General features: G+C 37.9%; 3 protein-coding genes and 2 long non-coding RNA genes across 15 annotated transcripts; 3 read left to right on the top strand and 2 right to left on the bottom strand.

Moving 5' to 3' along the window:
- LOC143342212 (NPC intracellular cholesterol transporter 1 homolog 1b) lies at positions 1 to 7,550 on the top strand. Its single transcript, XM_076765870.1, has 22 exons — positions 1 to 1,318; positions 1,672 to 1,802; positions 2,015 to 2,132; positions 2,207 to 2,390; positions 2,607 to 2,717; positions 2,865 to 3,082; positions 3,184 to 3,282; positions 3,378 to 3,580; positions 3,668 to 3,868; positions 3,932 to 4,136; positions 4,273 to 4,389; positions 4,455 to 4,635; positions 4,763 to 4,890; positions 4,977 to 5,234; positions 5,328 to 5,491; positions 5,582 to 5,697; positions 5,810 to 5,949; positions 6,034 to 6,230; positions 6,312 to 6,543; positions 6,644 to 6,757; positions 6,862 to 7,024; positions 7,124 to 7,550. Exons 1-22 carry the CDS (start codon positions 785 to 787, stop codon positions 7,159 to 7,161), a joined length of 3,852 nt encoding a protein of 1,283 aa, XP_076621985.1. The 5' UTR covers positions 1 to 784; the 3' UTR covers positions 7,162 to 7,550.
- On the bottom strand, positions 6,195 to 6,591 carry LOC143342214 (uncharacterized). The gene is made up of 2 exons (XR_013079754.1): positions 6,456 to 6,591; positions 6,195 to 6,347 (listed from the first exon to the last, which is right to left on the bottom strand). It is a non-coding gene; the product is annotated as an uncharacterized LOC143342214 (long non-coding RNA).
- LOC143342213 (uncharacterized) lies at positions 7,037 to 18,311 on the bottom strand. Of its 2 annotated transcripts, XR_013079752.1 has the most exons (8): positions 17,883 to 18,311; positions 17,663 to 17,799; positions 17,414 to 17,518; positions 17,203 to 17,322; positions 7,867 to 8,014; positions 7,559 to 7,648; positions 7,229 to 7,297; positions 7,037 to 7,157 (listed from the first exon to the last, which is right to left on the bottom strand). It is a non-coding gene; the product is annotated as an uncharacterized LOC143342213 (long non-coding RNA). The 2 variants fall into 2 exon arrangements; XR_013079753.1 differs by lacking the exon at positions 17,414 to 17,518.
- E(z) (histone-lysine N-methyltransferase E(z)) lies at positions 8,265 to 12,235 on the top strand. 7 transcript variants are annotated; one of them, XR_013079747.1, is made up of 12 exons: positions 8,265 to 8,571; positions 8,791 to 9,104; positions 9,188 to 9,424; positions 9,484 to 9,700; positions 9,869 to 9,892; positions 10,079 to 10,179; positions 10,273 to 10,450; positions 10,521 to 10,994; positions 11,103 to 11,393; positions 11,468 to 11,676; positions 11,757 to 11,922; positions 11,989 to 12,235. XR_013079747.1 is itself a non-coding variant. In XM_076765835.1 (12 exons), exons 1-12 carry the CDS (start codon positions 8,436 to 8,438, stop codon positions 12,047 to 12,049), a joined length of 2,379 nt encoding a protein of 792 aa, XP_076621950.1. In that variant the 5' UTR covers positions 8,267 to 8,435; the 3' UTR covers positions 12,050 to 12,235. The 7 variants fall into 7 exon arrangements, 6 of the variants coding, with proteins under 6 accessions (XP_076621950.1, XP_076621949.1, XP_076621955.1 ...); XM_076765835.1 differs by having other exon boundaries at positions 8,267 to 8,571; positions 9,872 to 9,892; positions 11,468 to 11,650; XM_076765834.1 differs by having other exon boundaries at positions 8,267 to 8,571; positions 11,468 to 11,650.
- Adcy2 (adenylate cyclase type 2 Ac76E) lies at positions 12,411 to 20,056 on the top strand. Of its 4 annotated transcripts, none has more exons than XM_076765831.1 (19): positions 12,411 to 12,860; positions 14,562 to 14,728; positions 14,893 to 15,225; positions 15,294 to 15,488; positions 15,577 to 15,683; positions 15,770 to 15,881; positions 15,992 to 16,119; positions 16,186 to 16,344; positions 16,454 to 16,586; positions 16,699 to 16,751; positions 17,059 to 17,164; positions 17,429 to 17,493; positions 17,578 to 17,790; positions 17,867 to 18,101; positions 18,305 to 18,468; positions 18,743 to 18,905; positions 18,983 to 19,237; positions 19,369 to 19,486; positions 19,791 to 20,056. In XM_076765831.1, the coding sequence occupies exons 1-19, from the start codon at positions 12,839 to 12,841 to the stop codon at positions 20,054 to 20,056; spliced, it is 2,994 nt and encodes a 997-aa protein (XP_076621946.1). In that variant the 5' UTR covers positions 12,411 to 12,838. The 4 variants fall into 4 exon arrangements, with proteins under 4 accessions (XP_076621946.1, XP_076621945.1, XP_076621947.1 ...); XM_076765830.1 differs by having other exon boundaries at positions 18,665 to 18,905; XM_076765833.1 differs by having other exon boundaries at positions 12,459 to 12,860; positions 14,562 to 14,767; positions 18,665 to 18,905.
- Positions 20,057 to 20,225: the final 169 nt, after the last annotated feature.

Genomic DNA, 20,225 nt, shown 5'->3' with positions numbered 1-20,225 from the left:
ATTCGCGCACGGCCACTCTTTCTGGAATAACTTCTCTTCTAAACAAAAGATAATATCTAGTAAAATATTAAAAAATATAGAAAAAGTTTCTTTCGAAACTTTTAAAGCGATTAACATGCCCATTTTATCCGATTGAGCTCTATTATTATACACAACTGTCCTTCTTTGTCGGTTAAGCGTAAAAATTTCAAGATTTATTGCACGATATCGATTAACGATACAATTTCATGCGTGCAACTGTTGTTTTTCAATCCAAGAATTCAAATCTGACACCGATAAGACGCAGGTGTGCAGTCTAATCAAACAATTAGAACGATTGATCTGTATCAATCGTATCGATTAGATATAAAATGTTTAACCCGACTTCTAGATCCCCCCGTATCGAGCATTAAAAATTTATATACCACTTTTTTTTCTCCTAATACTAGGAAGTAAAAAAGAGTAAAAAGACTATTCTATCCATAGCCAATCAATCGACTGCGGGAAAAGATACCCGACGCTAGATTGTATTCGATACATGTCGATAATAACGAGCGAGCAGTTTTACATTCGATTTATTTCGAACGGAAACCTCGATTGATCGACAACACGCAGACTTCCATGTAAAAAAAATAAAAAGTAAGTAGAGTGTTTGTTTATTTCGATAGGTTAAACGACGATATTTCCATCTTTAGTTATCCAGGTTATTCGAATGTATAGGTATTTGCAGAACGGAGGAAGAAAGAGTGAAAGCGGGGCCAAAGTAGCAAACGGAGAAAAATCGTAGACGATAATTGTTTGAAAGATGATCAGATTCGAGTGGACGTTTCGATGGAACCGAATGCACCGGATTTTCTTAATATTCTGTTGCGTGTTGACATTAGGACACAGTAGTGGAGAGCAGTATCATTGCATATGGTACGGAGACTGCGGTCCCTCGATCGAAAAGCCAACTTTGAATTACACGTGCGCGTCCAATGATCCTCCTCGACGGATCAACGATACAACAATCGCGTTGCTTCTTCGCAATATATGTCCGCAATACTTTGTCAACACTGGTACGTATTTCGAATCGGAGAAAAATTCTACTTGGATAAACACGTCGGTCGTCTACTTGTTTTCAGATTCGCCAAAGTTATGTTGCGACAGTAGCAATATTAAAACGCTGCTCAGTCAGACGACCATGATCGATGGAATCTTTGGCAGATGTCCAACGTGTATAGAAAATATATACAAATTAATATGTGATTTAAGTTGCAGTCCTGAACAGAGTAGATTTCTACAAGTAAAAGACGTTGGTATAAATTCTGAGGGCAAAGAGTACGTGAAAGCAGTCGAGGTACATAAATATGTATACACTGTTTTACAGTTTAAGTAGAATAAAGACATAAAAACGGAATTACTAAAAGCTGTATCCTTTAAAGGAATAAACAAGTATACAACTTTTGGTTGGGAAATTTTGGTAACGCGATATAAAAAAATGTTATCTATGTCTATGTTTAAAGGTTAAAAGAAAATGTTTTGCGTTGTGTTTTTTCAATGGGGCAAAAAATGTTTATTTTATTTTCCGAATTTGATGTTTCGCCTAGCGTGCCATACCGTCGCGTAGCGTAGAAATTTATTTCACCCACCCACCTCGGACCGAAACAAATATATGTCAAATAGAATGTGTATCCAATGTATGCTTGTTAGGTTTATATTGCGGAAGAATACATGAATACTACTTTCGATTCGTGTAAAAATATCGTTCACCCAGCAAGTGGAAATTTGGCTATGGATTTGGCCTGTGGAATTCACGGAGCCAGTTGGTGCACAGCAAAAAAGTAAGTTTAAAAAATCTGTCAAACAGTTTTAAAGGAATGTTTAAACAATGCTCTTTGAATGTGTACGTAAATTAACGAACGAGCTGCATGCAACCAACTAGCAAACGAAAACAGACTATAACCGCGGTTCGAAAATCACAAACATTTTTAAAATTATGTTAACACTAATATAGAATGTTTATTGGATTTTTCATGAAAGCAACTCATTTTAGGTGGTACGAGTATCAAGGTGATGTGACTGTGAATGATTTTGTAACTTTCAACATGCGTTTCATCCCTGATAGCAGTCGGTGGAACGAACCGGTAAAAAGATGTAACGAAACATACGACGTAAGTCCGAACCAATTACCAATGTATTTAAAAAGTTTCAAGTATATACATATATATGTATATGAACTAAATAGGGATCGTCGGCATGTAGCTGCGTCGATTGTCCCGCAGCTTGCCCATTCACGAAAATCGAACAAGATAATAACTACTTTGCCATTTTCGGGTACAACGGCTATGGAGTTTTAGCAGGAATTTTAATTACTATATTTATTTTATCCGCTGCAGTGGTACTTTTCAAGATAAGACGCGTTTCTTCAGGTATTGCATACAATTTTGTTATCGTCTGCACGTAATGTTTAAATGTGTATACGTAGGGGTATTTGAAGTGTATGGCTGCAAGATAAAGAAAAAGTGACATTGTCTTTGCAACTAAAGGTGAAACTGAAATCATGAGAATAAGCTGAGCCTCGCTCTCAGCGTTTTACGTTTACACGTATATCGTGCACAATTGTATTCTTGTATTAATCGTTGTAGATACCAGCAAGGATAAAGGGATAACGGCAAAAAATGAAACTAAATCGAATGTAAATTGGCGGAGGAGTTTGCACGAGATGTCCCGGTCATTTTTCACTGTTTGGGGAAAAGGTATACCATCGTCAACATAATTTTCTGTCGAGTGATAAAAGAGATGTTTGGTTGCTTGAAATCTCCTAGACACGGTAAAAGATCGTACACGCCCCATTGCGCGTTGCTCCAGCATGTTATTACTATTATTATTCCATTGTTGAACAGCATTCGCAGAATACCCGATTATAATACTTTTTACTATTTCGTATATAATATTGGCACTGAGCTACGGAATTAATCAGCTCTCCATAACGAGCGATCCGATTGAAATTTGGGCAGCACCTACTAGCAGAGCTAGAATCGAGAAAAATTATTTCGATTCGCATTTTCAACCTTTCTACAGGACAGAACAAGTTTACATGAAATCGGTGGGACTCGATAAGGTAAAGTCGGTCGATAACAAACGACTCTTTCTAGTTGTACTTTTAAATCCATCTTTTAAAATAAACACATGTACGCGTTCGTTTCATTTGATTGGATCCAGGTAACGCACAATACATCGAACGGCGTCCTTGAATTTGGTCCCGTATTTGGCAAACAATTTTTACTCGCTGTATACAAGCTTCAAAACAAAATTCTCCAAGCAAGTACAACTTGTGTTTATAGATATGTACATATAGATATTTGCCGTGTATGTAGGAAGGTTAAATAAAACATTAGGTAAATTGTAATAAACAGATTGGACAAGAGGTTGGAGAAGGATTGGAACGGATTTGTTACGCTCCTGTACAGAATGACTTTACAGGACCCACTACTTTGGATCTTTGCACCGTGCAAAGCGTATGGGGATATTTTCAAAACAATCTTGAACGTTTTAACGCGACGGATGTATCAAATTCATACGAAAGAAATTATTTGGATCATTTGTACGAGTGTGCGCAGTGAGTTTACACGCTATAACGGCGAATATAATACGATTGGTTAAATATCCATAATAAAATGAAACTTTTAACCGTTTGTTTGAAAAGAAATTCATATAGTCCTGCCTGTATGGCACCATACAAAGGGCCAGTGATGCCAGCAATAGCCTACGGAGGGTTTCTTCGAGACAATGAGTTTAACTATGATTCGAAAGATTACATAAAGGCAACAGGATTGGTTTTAACTTTTCTTGTGAAAAACTCATTGGAAGAATCTGTGGTCGAGTCTGTACACAAGTGGGAACAGCGGTAAGTAAAAGAAGAAGAAGAAGAAGAAGAAGGGACAAGTGAAAATGTTTATCGAAATTTCAGATTCATTGATTTTATGAAAGAATGGGACACTAACGAACGTCCGGAATTTATGGATGTCGCGTACAACACAGAGAAATCGATTCAAGATGAATTGGATCGATCATCGAAAGCCGAAGTGTCGACAATGGTTTTCAGTTATGCATTAATGTTTGTTTACGTTGCCTTTGCTCTGGGTAAAATAGACTGTCATTTTGAAGGGTACTTTGTAAGTTGACTATTCTCTTTTAGCTTACGATCAAATTGTTATTTTCATTTATGTATAATAGATACGATAGATGTGGTCTCGGTCTCTGTTATTTTTCATAGACCGCCGGTGTATTTCTTTAATCGTATGATTACAGGCAAAGAGCAAAATGATGCTCAGTATCGGTGGAATTATCATTGTGATGGCATCCGTAGCTTGTTCGCTTGGTATATTTGGCTATATCGGTGTATCCACGAGCTTACTTACGATCGAGGTGAGCAAAACTTGTACGGGAATGAATAAATACTAGAAAATGGTATAGAAATTAATCGTGTATAGGTAATTCCATTCTTGGTATTAGCCGTGGGAGTGGATAACATTTTCATATTGGTCCAAACTCATCAAAGAAATAAAAAATATTCGGAAGAATCAATACCAGAACATATAGGAAGAATCATGGCCAAAGTTGGTCCGTCGATATTGCTCACCAGTACATCCGAGTGTCTTTGTTTCTTAATCGGTTAGTAGGTACACGCGAAACCTCGTTTTTCCTTTATTCCACTTAAATGGGACAGTGGCGAGCAGAGATTAATCGCATTTAACGTGGAAAATATTTCACTCGAATCGAATTAATATACATTTTGCAGGAGCATTATCTACGATGCCAGCTGTTCGTACTTTTGCGCTTTATGCGTGTTTGTCTATCCTGGTAAACTTTTTCTTACAAATAACAGCTTTCGTCAGTCTGTTGTCGCTGGACGCTCGGAGATCCGAGGTAAGAAATTTTATTACGCGCACGCACGCGTCTGCGTATCGTATTTTCTCAAAGAGAACGATTCACGCTAGTTTATGACATTTCAGAAGAATTTGTTGGATGTCTTTTGTTGTGTGAAAACAAATAAGGAAAATTTGGAAATTTATCAAAATTCCAGTTTAATACAAACGATATTTAAACGTTTTTATACGCCGTATGTTATGAAGACGTCGATCAGAACGATCGTAATAATAGTATTCTCTGTAGCTCTGGTTGCAAATGCCATAGTCGTACCAAATATTAGTATCGGTTTAGAACAAGAACTTTCGATGCCTGTAGATTCTTACGTGTTGAAATATTTCCAAGTAATGTATCCGATTGTTTGTAGAAATCACGAGACACCACGATCGTTCGAATAAATACGCAATAACTGACAACGTATCGATTGATATTTCCAGTTTATGAAGGATCTCTTGTCGATGGGTCCACCGGTTTATTTTGTTCTGACACCCGGACTGAATTATAGCGAGAAAAAGGTTCAGAACATAATTTGCGGCGGTCAAGGATGTAATTCCGATTCTCTCTACACACAAATCTACTCGGCAGCTAAACAACCTGCTGTGTTTGTAGACTAAATAATCAATTTATTTCCATTGAAACGCATTAAATTCCTTATCGATCGTTCTATATACATTATATCTTTACTTTTTAGATCGTATTTATCAAAAGCAGCTTCTTCCTGGATAGACGATTACATAGACTGGTCAACGATTTCTGGCTGCTGCATGTACTTTCCGAACAATCGATCATTTTGTCCGCATACTAACGGTATTCGATCATGATAGAGCAATACTAATACTTTTCGACGCGATATACTCCACACCACACCACACCACACCAAACTAAACTAAACGAAACAAGCTTTTCTTTCTTTTTCTAGTTGACACGTGCAGTCCGTGCGACATTCGAAATATCGACTCTCGACCAGACGTAAACAGTTTTCGAAAATATATACCGTACTTTCTGGAAGACATTCCGAATCAAGATTGCGCAAAATCTGGTCGGCCATCGTATCTCGATGTAACTCGATTATTCGCCTCGTTACACGCACCGTCCGTTTTTTACCCAACAAGTTCTACAAGTTTATCATGTTTAATTTCACAGGGAATTAATTACTACGTCGACAAATATGGACTAGTCGATGTTGGCGACAGTTACTTTATGGGGTACCACGTCCCTTTAAAAAAGTCATCCGATTGGTACGAATCGCTGAAATCGGCAAGAACGATAGCCGAAAACATCACGAATATGATAAATAACGAACGTTTAACCGATCGAAAGATAACTGTATTTCCATACAGGTTTGTAAACGTTACAAAGATATTGCAAGCTTTATCGTCGGAAATGTGAAACATTGTTATTCCGGTTTTAATTTTCTTCAGCGTATCTTACGTCTACTACGAACAATATCTTACGATCTGGAAAGAAACGATATCATCGTTGGGTTTCTCTCTCGTTGTAATCTTCGTTGTAACTGCGTTGCTATCCGGACTTTCGTTATTTTCGGCCGTAACGGTGCTACTCACGGTATTCATGACCGTTGTAAACATCGGAGGTCTCATGTATTGGTGGCATATTGAATTGAACGCAGTCTCTCTCGTAAATTTAGTAATGGTATGTAATAAGATACTCGTTATTTCCATTTTCATCCACGCTTCCAACAAATTCAGTTCCAGTCACAAGTGCGGATATATTATATTTTCGTTTCTTGCAGGCCGTTGGCATTTCCGTAGAATTTTCCAGTCACATTATACATTCGTATTTACATTCCGCGGCAATAACGAAAATTGATCGAGCCACGGAGACTCTTAACGAGATGGGAAGTTCCGTAAGTATACAGAAAAACCTAACAAGATACGTTCTACGAAAATCTTTTCTTTCTCGCCATACGAGATGCGTAACAAATTTACAAACACTTATTTTCCATTACAGGTTTTCTCTGGAATTACCTTAACGAAAATTATAGGAATCATCGTATTAGCATTTTCGAAAAACCAAATATTTCAAATATTTTACTTTAGAATGTACTTGGGCATTGTGCTATTTGGCGCCGCGCATGGTCTTATATTTTTGCCCGTATTACTCAGTCTCGTAGGTAAGAAATACGTGAAATAGATATACATATGTATATCGTGTCGCGTTTCTACATCTAGACTTTAAATTATTAAAGGGTAAACTATAATTTTTATTACAGGCCCCGGAGAATATATACGTATAACTAATGAACGCTGAAAATAATTAACCACCTTTATTTCAAATGCCCCTTCGAGTATTGACAGTTACGTGTATGTATACCAACCTTTTGTTACTATAGTCGTAAGCGTAATGGTATTAAATTTCAATACATGTTTCGATTTTTATAAGCATTCTGAAATGTGCAAAAATTATACTTTTTCTTATTTATTTGTGTCTGAATGGTATAAATTAATTACGCTGTTTTTATCCATTACTCAGCTTGCATAGAAAACTTGTAAAATTTGTAAAAATTCAATAAATACTTTAAAATTAAAATACGACAATTAATTCCCATTTAATTTCCCACTTAATTTAAATCGATAATAAAGCAAATTAAAAAATAATCTATTATTTAATCTCGATTATTATAATAATACATGGATATAAGTTTTACCAATCCTTCCTTATTAGACCGTTTCAAGTTGGCGCGATTTCAATGTGTCCAAGTATGATGGCCTCGATTACGTGCTGCTGGTCAGAGACTCTAACAGAAATAAAATACAAATTAAAATCAAATGCACTGCACTAAACATACCTAATCACGATTAAAGAATAATTTAATTTTAAATAATATGTACGAGATATGTAATTTCGTGTAGAGAAAAAATGTATTAATATTAAACGAAGGCACCGTTAGAGAGTAACGGAGAGTAATAGTAGTGATTAGAAGCGTTTAGATATCGATAGCTAAAGCGTACATACCTTATTAGTCTGGAGACTGACGATCGTTCACTCGCGTGAAAATCCAGAGAACGAATCAAGGCAACCTTGAACTTGTTCCGTTAGCAACACTGTTGCTAGGTAGCATGCCGGTAGCTTCCCTTGTATGTACTCGAATTCCAATCAGAGACTGCAGGCAGAAATAAAATACAAATTAAAATCAAATCTATTAATATTAAACGAAAATGTATGTACATACTTAATTAATCCGGACATTAAACTGCCAACGCGTCTACGATTGAAACTGACACACACACACACACTACAGCTGTGTGCCGATCACACTATTCAACGAGTAGTTTCTCGACTGACCGCCATCCATGAGAAGAGGACGCGTTTGCATGGGCCACAAACAGTCGATGAGAAATAAGGAAAGTCTATTCGTATACCTCGTCTATGACACGAGAAAACAACAACAACACACAGGTGTTGACGGAGATCGCGGATAATCGTCATCATCGTATACTTGCTCGTCGAATCATCGATTTCATTAATACTTTAATGTTGTACCGCTGATGATGTTACTAATGATGAATTGACTTTTCGTTGCAATGTCGAAAGCAAAAGTTTCTGCAGAATGGAGAAAGCGCGTGAAATCCGAATACATGCGTTTACGACAAATGAAACGCTATAAGCGAGCAGACGAGGTAAAGATAGCTTGGAATCAAAATCGCAAGTTTATGTCTGGTTAGTACCTACATTTTCTGCAACTAAATGAATATTTCGCTTAATAATAACTATTGACAAATTACAATTTCCAATCGTGTTGCTCGTTTTCGAAATTTACAGTATCGCATACATAGTTTTCGCGTACGCAAAACAAAATATATATATATATGTATTTGTATATACGTATGTATGTATGTATATATAAATGTGTAATTGGCGTTTAAACTATGCCATTAGAGCTCTTAACGATCGAACAAAAACGATGGGCAGATGGAAAGGCAATGTGGTTAGCTATGCAGGATATCCCGCCTCATGTCTCTTGTATGAAGAAAGCAGAAGTTACTAGCTCTGACGGAGATGCACAAACGTGCCCTGTTAAAATCATTAATGCAGTTACACCGATACCAACCATGTATACCTGGGCACCTATACAGCAAAATTTTATGGTGGAAGATGAAACTGTGCTACATAATATACCTTATATGGGCGATGAAATTTTAGACCAAGATGGTACATTTATCGAAGAATTGATAAAAAATTATGATGGAAAAGTAAGCAGCTAGATCGTGTATGGTATATAGTTTGGTCGTAAAATACAAACGCATAAAAGATTAAAAAACTTAATAAATTTTAGGTACACGGAGATCGAGAATCCGGTTTTATGGACGATTCGATATTCGTGGATTTAGTTAATGCTTTGACGCAATATGAAAAAGAAGACAAAGAACGGGAGCAAACGAAGAAAGGAAAGGAAAAGGAGGAGGATAAAGAAAGAAAAGATAGTAATGTTAAGGCCGAAGTTAAAACCGAAAAGTCGTTGGAAGACTCTAAAATGCATGGGAATCCGTTTCCATCCATGCATATATTCAATGTAAGCTAAATGGCCAAATGTTTCGTCCTGTTTGCCGCAACGTTCTCTGTTAATTTTAGGCGATATCTAGTATATTCCCTGACAAAGGAAGACCCGAAGAATTAAAAGAAAAATACATAGAATTAACGGAAAGATCGGACCCGAATGTTTTGCCACCCGAGTGTACGCCGAATATCGATGGAGCGAATGCTAAGAGCGTACCAAGGGAACAGACGATGCATTCATTTCACACGCTTTTCTGCAGAAGATGTTTCAAATACGACTGCTTTCTTCACCGTGAGTACAATTACGACATCTATATCTAGAATTTGTACGCCATAACTTGTTTGCAATCGGTATACCAAAATATACCGTGTATATTGGCCATATACATGCTGGATTCCCGTTTTAAATGAAACACACATCTGTTAATTACGATAATTTATGATTCCTGATTTATCGTAGCAGCCAGGGGATCATCGCCGCAAGGTAAAGAACAATATTGCATACAAACGATCGTGTTCGAGCGAATGCTTCTCTTTTCTTTTCTTTTCTTTTCTTTTTTTTTTGTCATTTAGCAGAAAGGTATCGTCAAGGACTCATGCATCGTTGTGTCTACTAAAATCACATAGTTTGTTTATTTTCCTTTTCGAATAGTTTAATCGTTATTTATAGGTCTTCAAGTCTGTCATCCGGGACCGAATCTACAGAAACGGAAAGGACCTGATCTGAAACCGTTTTCCGAACCGTGTGGAACGGAATGTTACATGCATTTGGTAAATAAAAAAGAAAAAAAAAAAAAAGTAATATATATGTATGTATGTGTAATGAATGATAGAAAGACATAGGGGTATTTTGTTCGTTTACAGGAGGGGATGAAGGAAAAACTTGCAGCTCAAGCGGCTGATATAAAAGATGAGGAAAGCGACGAGAAGCGTGGAGGTCCTAGAAAAGTACGGAAACAAGCAAGCGTAGATTCCGGTAACGAAGCTAGTAGCGAAGACAGCAACGATAGCAACAAGTATAGCCAGGGAGGTGGCTGTCAAGGTAAGATGGTAAATTATTTCTTGTAGAAAAGAGCAATTTTTTAATATAATTTATCCGTTTATACTATCAGAAGTAATAAATTGTGCAAAAGGTGGCAGATATTCGGTAACACCGCGTTGTGCCTACTATTTAGAGTTGGTTAACTATCGTATAATATCTATCGTATTAGATTTCAAACAGAACGTTAATAAAGAAACAAAGCCGGAAGAGTCGATGGAAGATCAAGCACAACCGGAAAACCAAGTACCGTTTACGCTTCTGGGTCTCGATAAACGTATAAAAACGGAAAGCGAAGTTTCGTGGACTGGTTCGGAGCAAAGCTTGTTTCGAGCCCTTCATAAAGCTTTTCCTGGCAATCCTTGTGCATTAGCACAGATAATGTTAACAAAAACTTGTCAGGAAGTTTACCAATTTGCTCAGAAAGAGGCCTCGGATATCCCTGCGATTGAAAATTTGAAAGACTTTACTCCGCCACGAAAGAAAAAAAAGAAACATCGACTTTGGTCGATGCATTGTAGAAAGATACAGCTAAAAAAGGACTCTGGTAATATGGAGAATGCATAATCGAATAAGTAACGTGTAATTTAATCATTGAGTTTGATTTTAATTGTAAAAATAATTTCTGTTTTTTTTCTCTCTCTCTTCTTAAAAGGTGCTAATCATGTCCATAATTTTGCACCGTGCGACCATCCGGGAAGACAGTGCGACAACTCGTGTCCATGTATACAGGCACAGAATTTCTGTGAAAAGTTTTGTCAGTGTAGCAGCGAATGTCAAAATCGTTTCCCGGGATGTAGGTGTAAAGCTCAATGCAACACAAAGCAATGTCCGTGTTATCTAGCTGTAAGAGAATGCGATCCGGATCTTTGCCAAACATGCGGTGCAGATCAGTTTCATATTACTAAAATATCCTGCAAAAACGTTAGCGTTCAACGTGGTCTCCGTACGTGACGGATCTTTTATTTTCTTGAAACAATATTTTTCCCCGCCGCGTATCAAATGAAGAAATTTTTTTAGATAAACACCTTTTAATGGCGCCATCCGACGTGGCTGGTTGGGGAATATTTCTTAAAGAATCTGCGGCAAAGAACGAATTTATCTCGGAATATTGTGGTGAAATTATAAGTCAAGACGAAGCTGATAGAAGGGGCAAAGTATACGACAAATACATGTGCAGTTTTCTCTTTAATCTTAACAATGGTAAAAAGTCGTGTAAAATGTGGATGGTTGTTAATTTGCGGGATCCTTAAGCTCGAAAGTAAGCAATTTGTGTGGTTTTATGAATTTTTATATTGTTAACTTTCAGACTTTGTCGTGGATGCTACGCGAAAAGGAAATAAAATAAGATTCGCCAATCATTCGATAAATCCAAATTGTTACGCAAAAGTGATGATGGTAAACGGCGACCATAGAATTGGTATTTTTGCCAAGAGAGCTATTCAACCTGGCGAAGAATTATTTTTCGATTACAGGTAAAGCAGCATTTTATTTTATTAAATTTCAACGTTTCTTTATAATGGATTAATATTTGTTGACAGATACGGACCGACCGAACAATTAAAATTCGTGGGTATCGAGCGTGAGATGGAATTTTTGTAACGCGTACACGAGTTGAAATTGATATCGTAACGTTAGAAAGGATGTCTAAATTTCGATGACTACCGAACAAACGGAATTTTTTATGTACTTGTCGTAATGAATATTTTACCGGGTGTTGTAAATTCATTCGATTAATTTTAAATTGACGAAATTTTAACTGAGAAAATATAACGAAATTTTTAACAAGATTGGAAAATGTTTTTATTTATTTCCCAAACCGTACGTAGACGTGTACATAGGTGTACAGTTTAGCCGAAAATATGACGAAGCTTGTAACGAAGGAGTTGCCCTGAATGGAGTGTACGTTAGAAAAGCTTTGCGATAAACTTGGCTCGTAATTCGGCCACCAGTTGCAGACCTTGCAACCGCGACAACGGTTGGTCCAGTATTCAATGTATGTACGTATGTATACGTACATGTGTGGGGGGTGTTAGTTGTGTGCGTCGACTAAATTTACGTGCGATAATAAAATATTAGACATTGAGAAAGGAATTTGTTAAAAAAATTGCATCTCGAAGAGCAGTGTGGGTGGAAAGGAAAGTAACAGAAACGATTAAAGAAAATCGATCGAAGGAGACTGGGGTTTGTCGTTTTTAAGATTGCTGATTATAGACGCAGGCTTTAAAATTTCAAGTTTCCATTAAACCCATCTGCTGCTAACGACCAAAGTAGGAATAAATTCGATACGATAAAGAAAAACCGCGCAAGTTATTGATCAGTTCGAAGCGTTAAAGAAGAGTTTAAAGAGGAAATAGACGATAGCCAAGGAAGTGGAGAAAGAAAAATTGTATGACCGATATGTCGAACGAAGGTAAGAACACCGTCCGTGTATGCGCTTAAATATGTATGTGTACGCGTGAAACTTTTACTAATTCTAAATAACAAGTTGGTCTCGTAGCAACATATTCCCCTTAACTTTTGATACCTGTTGCGACCATTCTCTTGTATTATGTAAAAAAGATTTTATTGCGTTTAAAAGGACAGTGTTGCGTTTAATCGTAATTTTAATATGGCAGGTTAAAATTGTTGGACTAATAAGAGTAAAGTTTAATGCACGTTTCCTGGTGTGATAGAAACCCCGATACCGAACGATGTTGGAATTAATAACACAATTCCGGTCTAGAGTGTATAGCGTCTAGAGAGATGGTAACTGTTTGCGATGGAAAATAAAAACGATTCGTTTCTGTCTACATTTATCCGAACGCAGACGTATTCAGGAACGTTTCGTAATGTTTGTATGTACGTAAACGCGCGGAACGGGTACCTGGTCACGAAATAGATACGAATGGTGGAAATTACGTGGAGAACTCTAGCGAAATAGAATGAAAATAATACTTGTTGGACATTGGCCAATCGTCGAAATTAAGGAGCTGACCACGAGGAATCGAGCAAACACTTTCGCAATTGCTTATCGTTTGGTTTTCCATAAATGCAACCAACGTGCACGGCGTAATGCACGGCACACCCATTTGTCGATCGTCCTTTTCGTTCGCAACGCACGTAAATACTTGTAGCAAGTAGGTAGGTAGGTAGATAGAGTAGCGCGAGCTCGTAGGTTTCGTCAATTTTTTTAGAGATCCAAGAACAATTTTAACATACCGTCGATCGACCATGTTGGCTCCGCCATTTTCAATTTCTTTTCGGATACACAATCGTCAATGATTCTGACACGCACCCTTGTTGTATGTTGGATTTCGTGGATATCCGAGTTTATTTTGTTGCCATGTTTGTCGACATTTTCGAGTGCACCACTATACACAAGTCGTCTGACCGACACCGATCGAAAGGGAACTAAAATGTTCCGTCGAAAAAAATCCACGCTAATAAATATGTGTTTAGTGGGCGCCAGTCACGCTCTCGATTAAACGAATCTTGACTCGTTTGTACGTTCGATAGAATCGATTCGACCGATAAGGGACCATAATTCGGATTGTTAAGAAACGTTAATTAACAGCAATTAATCTTTCTAATGCGATATATAAAATTTCTTCTTGACAGTCTAATATGCGCCTTTAGAGTATGGTGTTGTCTAATTTTGCTCGAATCCAATATCGTTTCCTATGCCTGGTGTATTGTTGTAAAATCGTTGTAACAATAAACGTAACAAGACTAGATGATAATCGAATTGATCCGAGAGCGTTCGTGTCCACTGCAAACAGTTTGCGGTTCGTTTTATTTTGGACGTAACTCGCTATTAATAAAGGGACATGAGGTGGTCGTGGTCGTGGTCGTGATCATCATCATCATCACCACCACCATCACTGCCAACAGTTGTCGACGCAACTGAGCGCACGACAATCCTGTGCGCAAGTATCTTTCTGCATAATGTGTGTGTATACATGAATGCAAGTATAGGCACGACACTGATTCCTTATACGATACGTATGTGCATAGATCCGCCACCGCTTGATCGACGGCGGCCGGTCAATATTTCTCTTAATCCGTCCCCCATCCTACTTCCAAACTGGTCTCGTAATTGTCCAAGTTTGATCGCGACGCGATGTTATTTTAGAAAAATCGGAGGAGCGCGCCGCGAACGAAGCAAACGTCGAGGAATTGGAACAACTTCGTGACAAGTACGAGGGAAAATTGACGACGTCGCTTTATACCGGTACTTTGTTCGTCGCTGTAGCCGCTTCGGTTTTCGCGATAGGAGACCTCTGCGCTACCAGCTACCGGGTAAAATCACCAGTCAATTATCTTTGTCCACGGTAGAAGGTAAACCGGATATCGTTTATTCGATAGCACGTATTCCAATCGTTACTTTTCCCGCGACGATCCATACAACTAAACTAAAACACATAGTTTATATGGATGGTATTTAAAAGAATTTCTTTTTCTAGGATTTATCGAAAGTTATTGTCCCTGCATCGAGTTTAACGATAATGTTATTTTCCTCGTTGAGTTTACTGCTCTTTACGCAACTGCCGTCGGCTTTAACGTCATCTAGAACCAGATTTCTTATCGGTTTCGCTTCTTCCACGATCATCGGTGTTGGAATTTTGATCGTTCGAGGCTCGGTACCCTTATTTATTACCATTCTGGCAATGATTGCCGTGTTACCGAGAACCAACCGACAAACGCCAACCATCCTTGCAGTTATCTTTATAATTGTTCATTTGGGTGGAAAATTTTTATTTTCCAATCAGTCAAATTATTACCAATCAGCTCAGCAGGTATTACTGGTTACACGTTTAGCTGTATCATACGTGTATATTCGTTCTAATATTGTTCGATTCGTTAGATATGCAGTGAAATGATATTCCTATCGGTGGCAGTCGTTTCGGGTTCGTATTACAGTATTTTAACCGGAAAAGCGCACGCAAGAACGTTCTCTGGGACAAAAACGGTCATCGAATCCCGAATAAAGCTAGAATGCGAAAGAGAACAACAAGAACAATTATTATTGAGCGTTATTCCAGCGTACATCGCTGCAGAGGTGAGACCGGAGTATAGTATTTTGTTGCGTACCGACGCCCGCCCGATACTACGTAGTAAAAATGTGTATCTTTGTTCGTTCGAGATAGGTGAAAAGAAGCATTATGCTGAAAATGGCTGATGCTTGTCAGGAAGTTAATAACCACCAACAGACCAGATTTCACGAGATGTACGTACAAAGGCATAACAACGTTAGGTAAGCTAGAAAAGGTAAAAGTTTACTAGATGGGGGGAGAGGCAGTAAAACGCGGTGATATGATTTTATTTGCCCATGTATATCAGTATTCTGTACGCGGATATTGTGAATTTTACACCATTATCGGAACAATTATCGGCTTCGGATCTGGTGAAAACGTTGAACGAACTTTTCGGAAGATTCGATCAAATTGCACAGGTAATATACCGCTACCATCGTTGGACTTTACTTTACCAGTAGTAGTTTAAAAGTGGTTTATAAGATGGATAAAAATAAAGAAAAAATCCAGTTTGGTAAAAATGTTTTAGGATAATCAGTGCATGAGAATAAAAATATTGGGTGACTGTTACTATTGCGTGTCAGGACTGCCGGTTTCTCGGCCGAATCACGCGTACAATTGCGTAAACATGGGACTCGAAATGATCGATGCGATCAGGTAAGGGAAGGTAAGGTTAAATTTCCTCTGATAAACCGTTCCCCTTGGCTTTTTACGCTTCGTTAGATTTGTTCGCGAAGCAACGGGATTTAACGTGGACATGAGAATCGGTATACATACCGGGAACGTGTTATGCGGAGTACTCGGCCTACGAAAATGGCAATTTGACGTTTGGAGCGACGACGTTACTCTGGCAAATCACATGGAAAGTGGCGGATTACCGGGGTAACTTGTAACTTGTACACCAGATATCGACAATTTCTCTATATTCTCGATCCTAGCCATTGATCCGATTTCTCTCTCTCTGTGTGTGTATATATGTGTCTGTCCCAAGGAGAGTACACATAACCGAAGCTACCTTGCATCAACTCGGTAATTGTTTCCAAGTGGAGCCTGGAGATGGGAAATCTAGAGAAAGCTATCTTGCTTGCCATAACGTCGAAACTTTCTTAATAATACCACCCAAGGTAACATTTTTTATCGTCCCGAGAGGTTGTTACGTGTACGAGCGATAAATCTGTGAAAGGATAGAACCGCGCGGTACTGTGCAATGATGGATTTTTCTTGTTATTCTGTTAGAAAATCAGTCGAGAATATTCAAAGGATGTCGGAGCTGCTTCAATACCGTCAAGGTGAGTCAATTGCACAGGGTATATCGTTTCACTTAATTGCATCGGTCTATTATCATCCGACGACGTATGTAGTTACAGATATAAGTACGTATGTCTGTGTCAATTACAATTACAATTGCAATTTCTTAATTTGATTTCAAGTAAATTACTAGACGCGACTAATAGCTAGCCGGTAGATGATAATCGGTAAAATCTACAGGGCAGTAATATTACTTGAAAAACGAGAACAAATATTAGAAACGTAAAAAAAGAAAAATTCTTCTTTTTTAAATTAATTAATTAATCAGTCTCCTTTATTTAAAAACAGATCAAGACCAAGTAGCAAAATGACCAAATATGTTGAATGTTGGGGTGCGGATAAGCCTTTTGCTAATATCGCGGAAGCTACGCTCGCAAAAAATATCGGTCTAACGGTAAGTAAAAGAAATTTTATTAATTTTTCCCTTCTTACCGTTTGCTTTTGTCTCCATACAATCTAAGTACACGTGCCTCTTTGCGGTGAAAATGTCGCCCCTACCGGCAACCGGAAAATTCCAGTTCAAATATCGGTCCGGTCCTCCTTTTTTTTCTCCTACGCAAACAAAATTATTTAACAAGAAAATGAAATTTCATTTGATAGATACTATTACGATAAAATACCATCTAAACGATTCGATATACACCTTTGTTTCTTTCAGAGTATCGCCATGATCGAATCGAATTTGTTATCCAACAGAAATGTAAATTGCTTCGTGAACGTAAAGTGAGTTGTATTTTCTTCTCTCTCTCTAGTTTAAATTAAACGAACGAATAATGAATAACGTATGTATTTGTTGAAACGCGACAGAGAATGGTGCAAGGGTAGTAGCGACGGAAACGGTAACGGTAACGGTAACGGTAACGGTAACGAGGGTATGTCACCATTTACTTACCGATTCAACGACCAAAATCAAGAACTTGGATTCCGTGAACAAGTCGACGAACAATATCTTTGGTATCTTCTCGCCTCCGATACAATTTACGCAATCATCTTCTGTATTCAGATTATTTATTTACCCAAGTAAGTATCCTGCAAAAAATAATGACAATCTAAATAATGTTATGGTTATTTGTTACGCGTCGCGATCCTCTTTCAGAAGCGTCATAGTTTACGGCTGTTTTCTGGTTGGCTTCTTATTCCTGTTCATTTTTACTGCGATATCTTGGCTAGCCACTAAAGCTGAAAGCCAAGGTAACGTTTCCCGATATCGGATAGTTTTGACCAGAGGCGTCCGAACAACGGCGTACTTGGTTACGGTGTTTCTGTCAACCGGCTCATCCATGCTGAGCCTGATCGATGCCGATCGAACAAACGGGTACCATGTCGTGCCAGTACGTATCAAGTTCGTATGAAAGAGGCTTGATGAAACAAGCACAATTAAGCACATTTAGGTTTAAACACGCTCTCTATATCTCCTACATAATCGATCTTTCGTTAAAATTTAACTTGAAAGATAAAAGATTGGAAAAATAGCACCTATAGTTGAAGACATTCAGTGAAATTTCAGGTAAAAGAAACAATATCGTTGTTTCAGCTATACATTTATTCCGCAGTGATGTCTCTGATCGTTGGTTGGACATATTTACGCGTTGGTTTCTTACTGAAATTCTGTGTAATGTTCCTCTCCGTAACAACGATCCTTGCAACGTTTTCGCAAGTAACGGCCATACGACTGTACTGCGCAATCGAAAATGACGAGTAAGTACGAAAATCGATACTGTAAACCGATCAGAAGATGACACGGTTGCTAATTGGCTGTAACCAAATAGTCGTGTCATCTTTTCATCGACCTACACAACTTATTACTCTAAAGCAGGTCCGTTCGTCCGTCCGTCCGCCCTCTCTTCCGTTTCCTACTTGTAAAAAGAGAAAAACTAAATACAATATTTCACAGACATTACCGCATCCACTGCTTCCTTCAAATTGGATATTTGTTCGCACTCGTTTGCATTATATTGCACGTTTTGGACAGACAAGTGGAATATACCTCGAGAATTGATTTCCTCTGGCAAAGTAAACTAAAAATCGAACAAGACCAAGTAGAGACTATGAGGGGCATCAACAAAATTCTTCTCGAGAATATACTGCCGGCTCACGTAGCAGAGCATTTCTTAACAAACGTCAGAGCCATTCAGGTGAATTTCGGCTCCAAATGCCGCACGAGATCTAACGAAAATTTCAAAAACGATTAAACAGATATTTCACCGAATAGGATCTTTATCACGAACGATATAGTAGCATTGCCGTCATGTTTGCATCGATTCCAAATTACAAGGAATTCTACGATGAAACTGACATCAATAAGCAAGGATTAGAATGTCTCAGGTTATTAAACGAGATTATCTGCGATTTTGATAAATTGTTGCTCAAACCAAAATTTTCCGGCATTGAAAAGATTAAAACTATCGGGAGCACGTATATGCTTGCATCTGGTCTCAGTCCAGGGAAAGAAGATGCCGATCGAAAGGTAGTTAATGTATACATATTACTTTTTTACTATACCCATCTATAGTTTCCTATATCTATACATATACATTTCAGGTCAGTACGTGTAAAACGTGTAAAATATCAGACATTTTATCGTTTGTTAACTTTTAGGACCCGTTCAAGCAACAAGATCACAATGTAATCGTTCTCGTTGAATTTGCTCTTGCTTTGATGACCATTTTAGACCAAATCAACAAAGAATCTTTTCAAAGATTTAAACTGAGAATAGGTGAGTTGAAACTAGAGGATTAATCATTTATCTGTTTGCATGTGGATACCGTAGATACGTCCAACGCGTATTTAAACTGCACCGATCGATAGGTACCCCTACAAACTATACCCGCTTATTTACGCGTATTTGTCAGACCTAACCCGCAGTGAGCTCTCTTTTTCTCCGATCATTATCATCGTCGTTTCTCTTTTTATTAATTATCTTTTACCTACATGTATACCGAATTTACGATTTATCATTAAAACTTTTAACGATAATTATATTTCACATATACTGTATTCCGAAAATTTATTTCGACAAGGTTTGAATCACGGGCCCGTGATAGCAGGCGTGGTGGGAGCACAAAAACCTCAATATGATATTTGGGGTAACACCGTGAACGTGGCATCGAGGATGGACAGTTGCGGAGAAATGGGAAAGCTTCAAGTCACCGAGGACACGGCCAAGATTTTAGTAGCTGCTGGCTACGAATTGACGTGTCGAGGACCTACTTATGTTAAAGGGAAAGGCACGTTGATCACATATTTCGTGAAAACACCGTTCGACGACAAAGAGGAAAATTATTAGTCCAACAATTGGTTTCGATGACCAATTGAAACAGAGGCAAACTTTAACAAAGTAAATAAGAAAGAAAAACGTATTTATCGTGTGAACCTAACGTAAATTTCCCTATTGTGATTCGAATTACACGAAATTATACTCTTGCGATACCGACGAAGCTTTTAAACGAAATAAC

This window comes from Colletes latitarsis, chromosome 5 (genome assembly GCF_051014445.1).
Source record: "Colletes latitarsis isolate SP2378_abdomen chromosome 5, iyColLati1, whole genome shotgun sequence".
NCBI lineage: Eukaryota > Metazoa > Arthropoda > Insecta > Hymenoptera > Colletidae > Colletes > Colletes latitarsis.
The sequence above is the reverse complement of the archived record's forward strand: the minus strand, read 5'-3'. Positions and strand labels throughout refer to the sequence as shown.

Excerpts from the sequence above, each read along its gene's own strand:
- LOC143342212 (XM_076765870.1), top strand. The coding sequence starts at position 785 with ATGATCAGATTCGAGTGGACGTTTCGATGGAACCGAATGCACCGGATT. Across the intron at positions 2,133-2,206 it reads GATGTAACGAAACATACGAC|GGATCGTCGGCATGTAGCTG; the intron begins GTAAGTCCGAAC and ends TGAACTAAATAG. Across the intron at positions 2,718-2,864 it reads TTTCACTGTTTGGGGAAAAG|CATTCGCAGAATACCCGATT; the intron begins GTATACCATCGT and ends ATTGTTGAACAG.
- Adcy2 (XM_076765830.1), top strand. The coding sequence starts at position 12,839 with ATGACCGATATGTCGAACGAAG. Across the intron at positions 14,729-14,892 it reads TCTGCGCTACCAGCTACCGG|GATTTATCGAAAGTTATTGT; the intron begins GTAAAATCACCA and ends TTCTTTTTCTAG. Across the intron at positions 15,882-15,991 it reads GATTCGATCAAATTGCACAG|GATAATCAGTGCATGAGAAT; the intron begins GTAATATACCGC and ends AAAATGTTTTAG.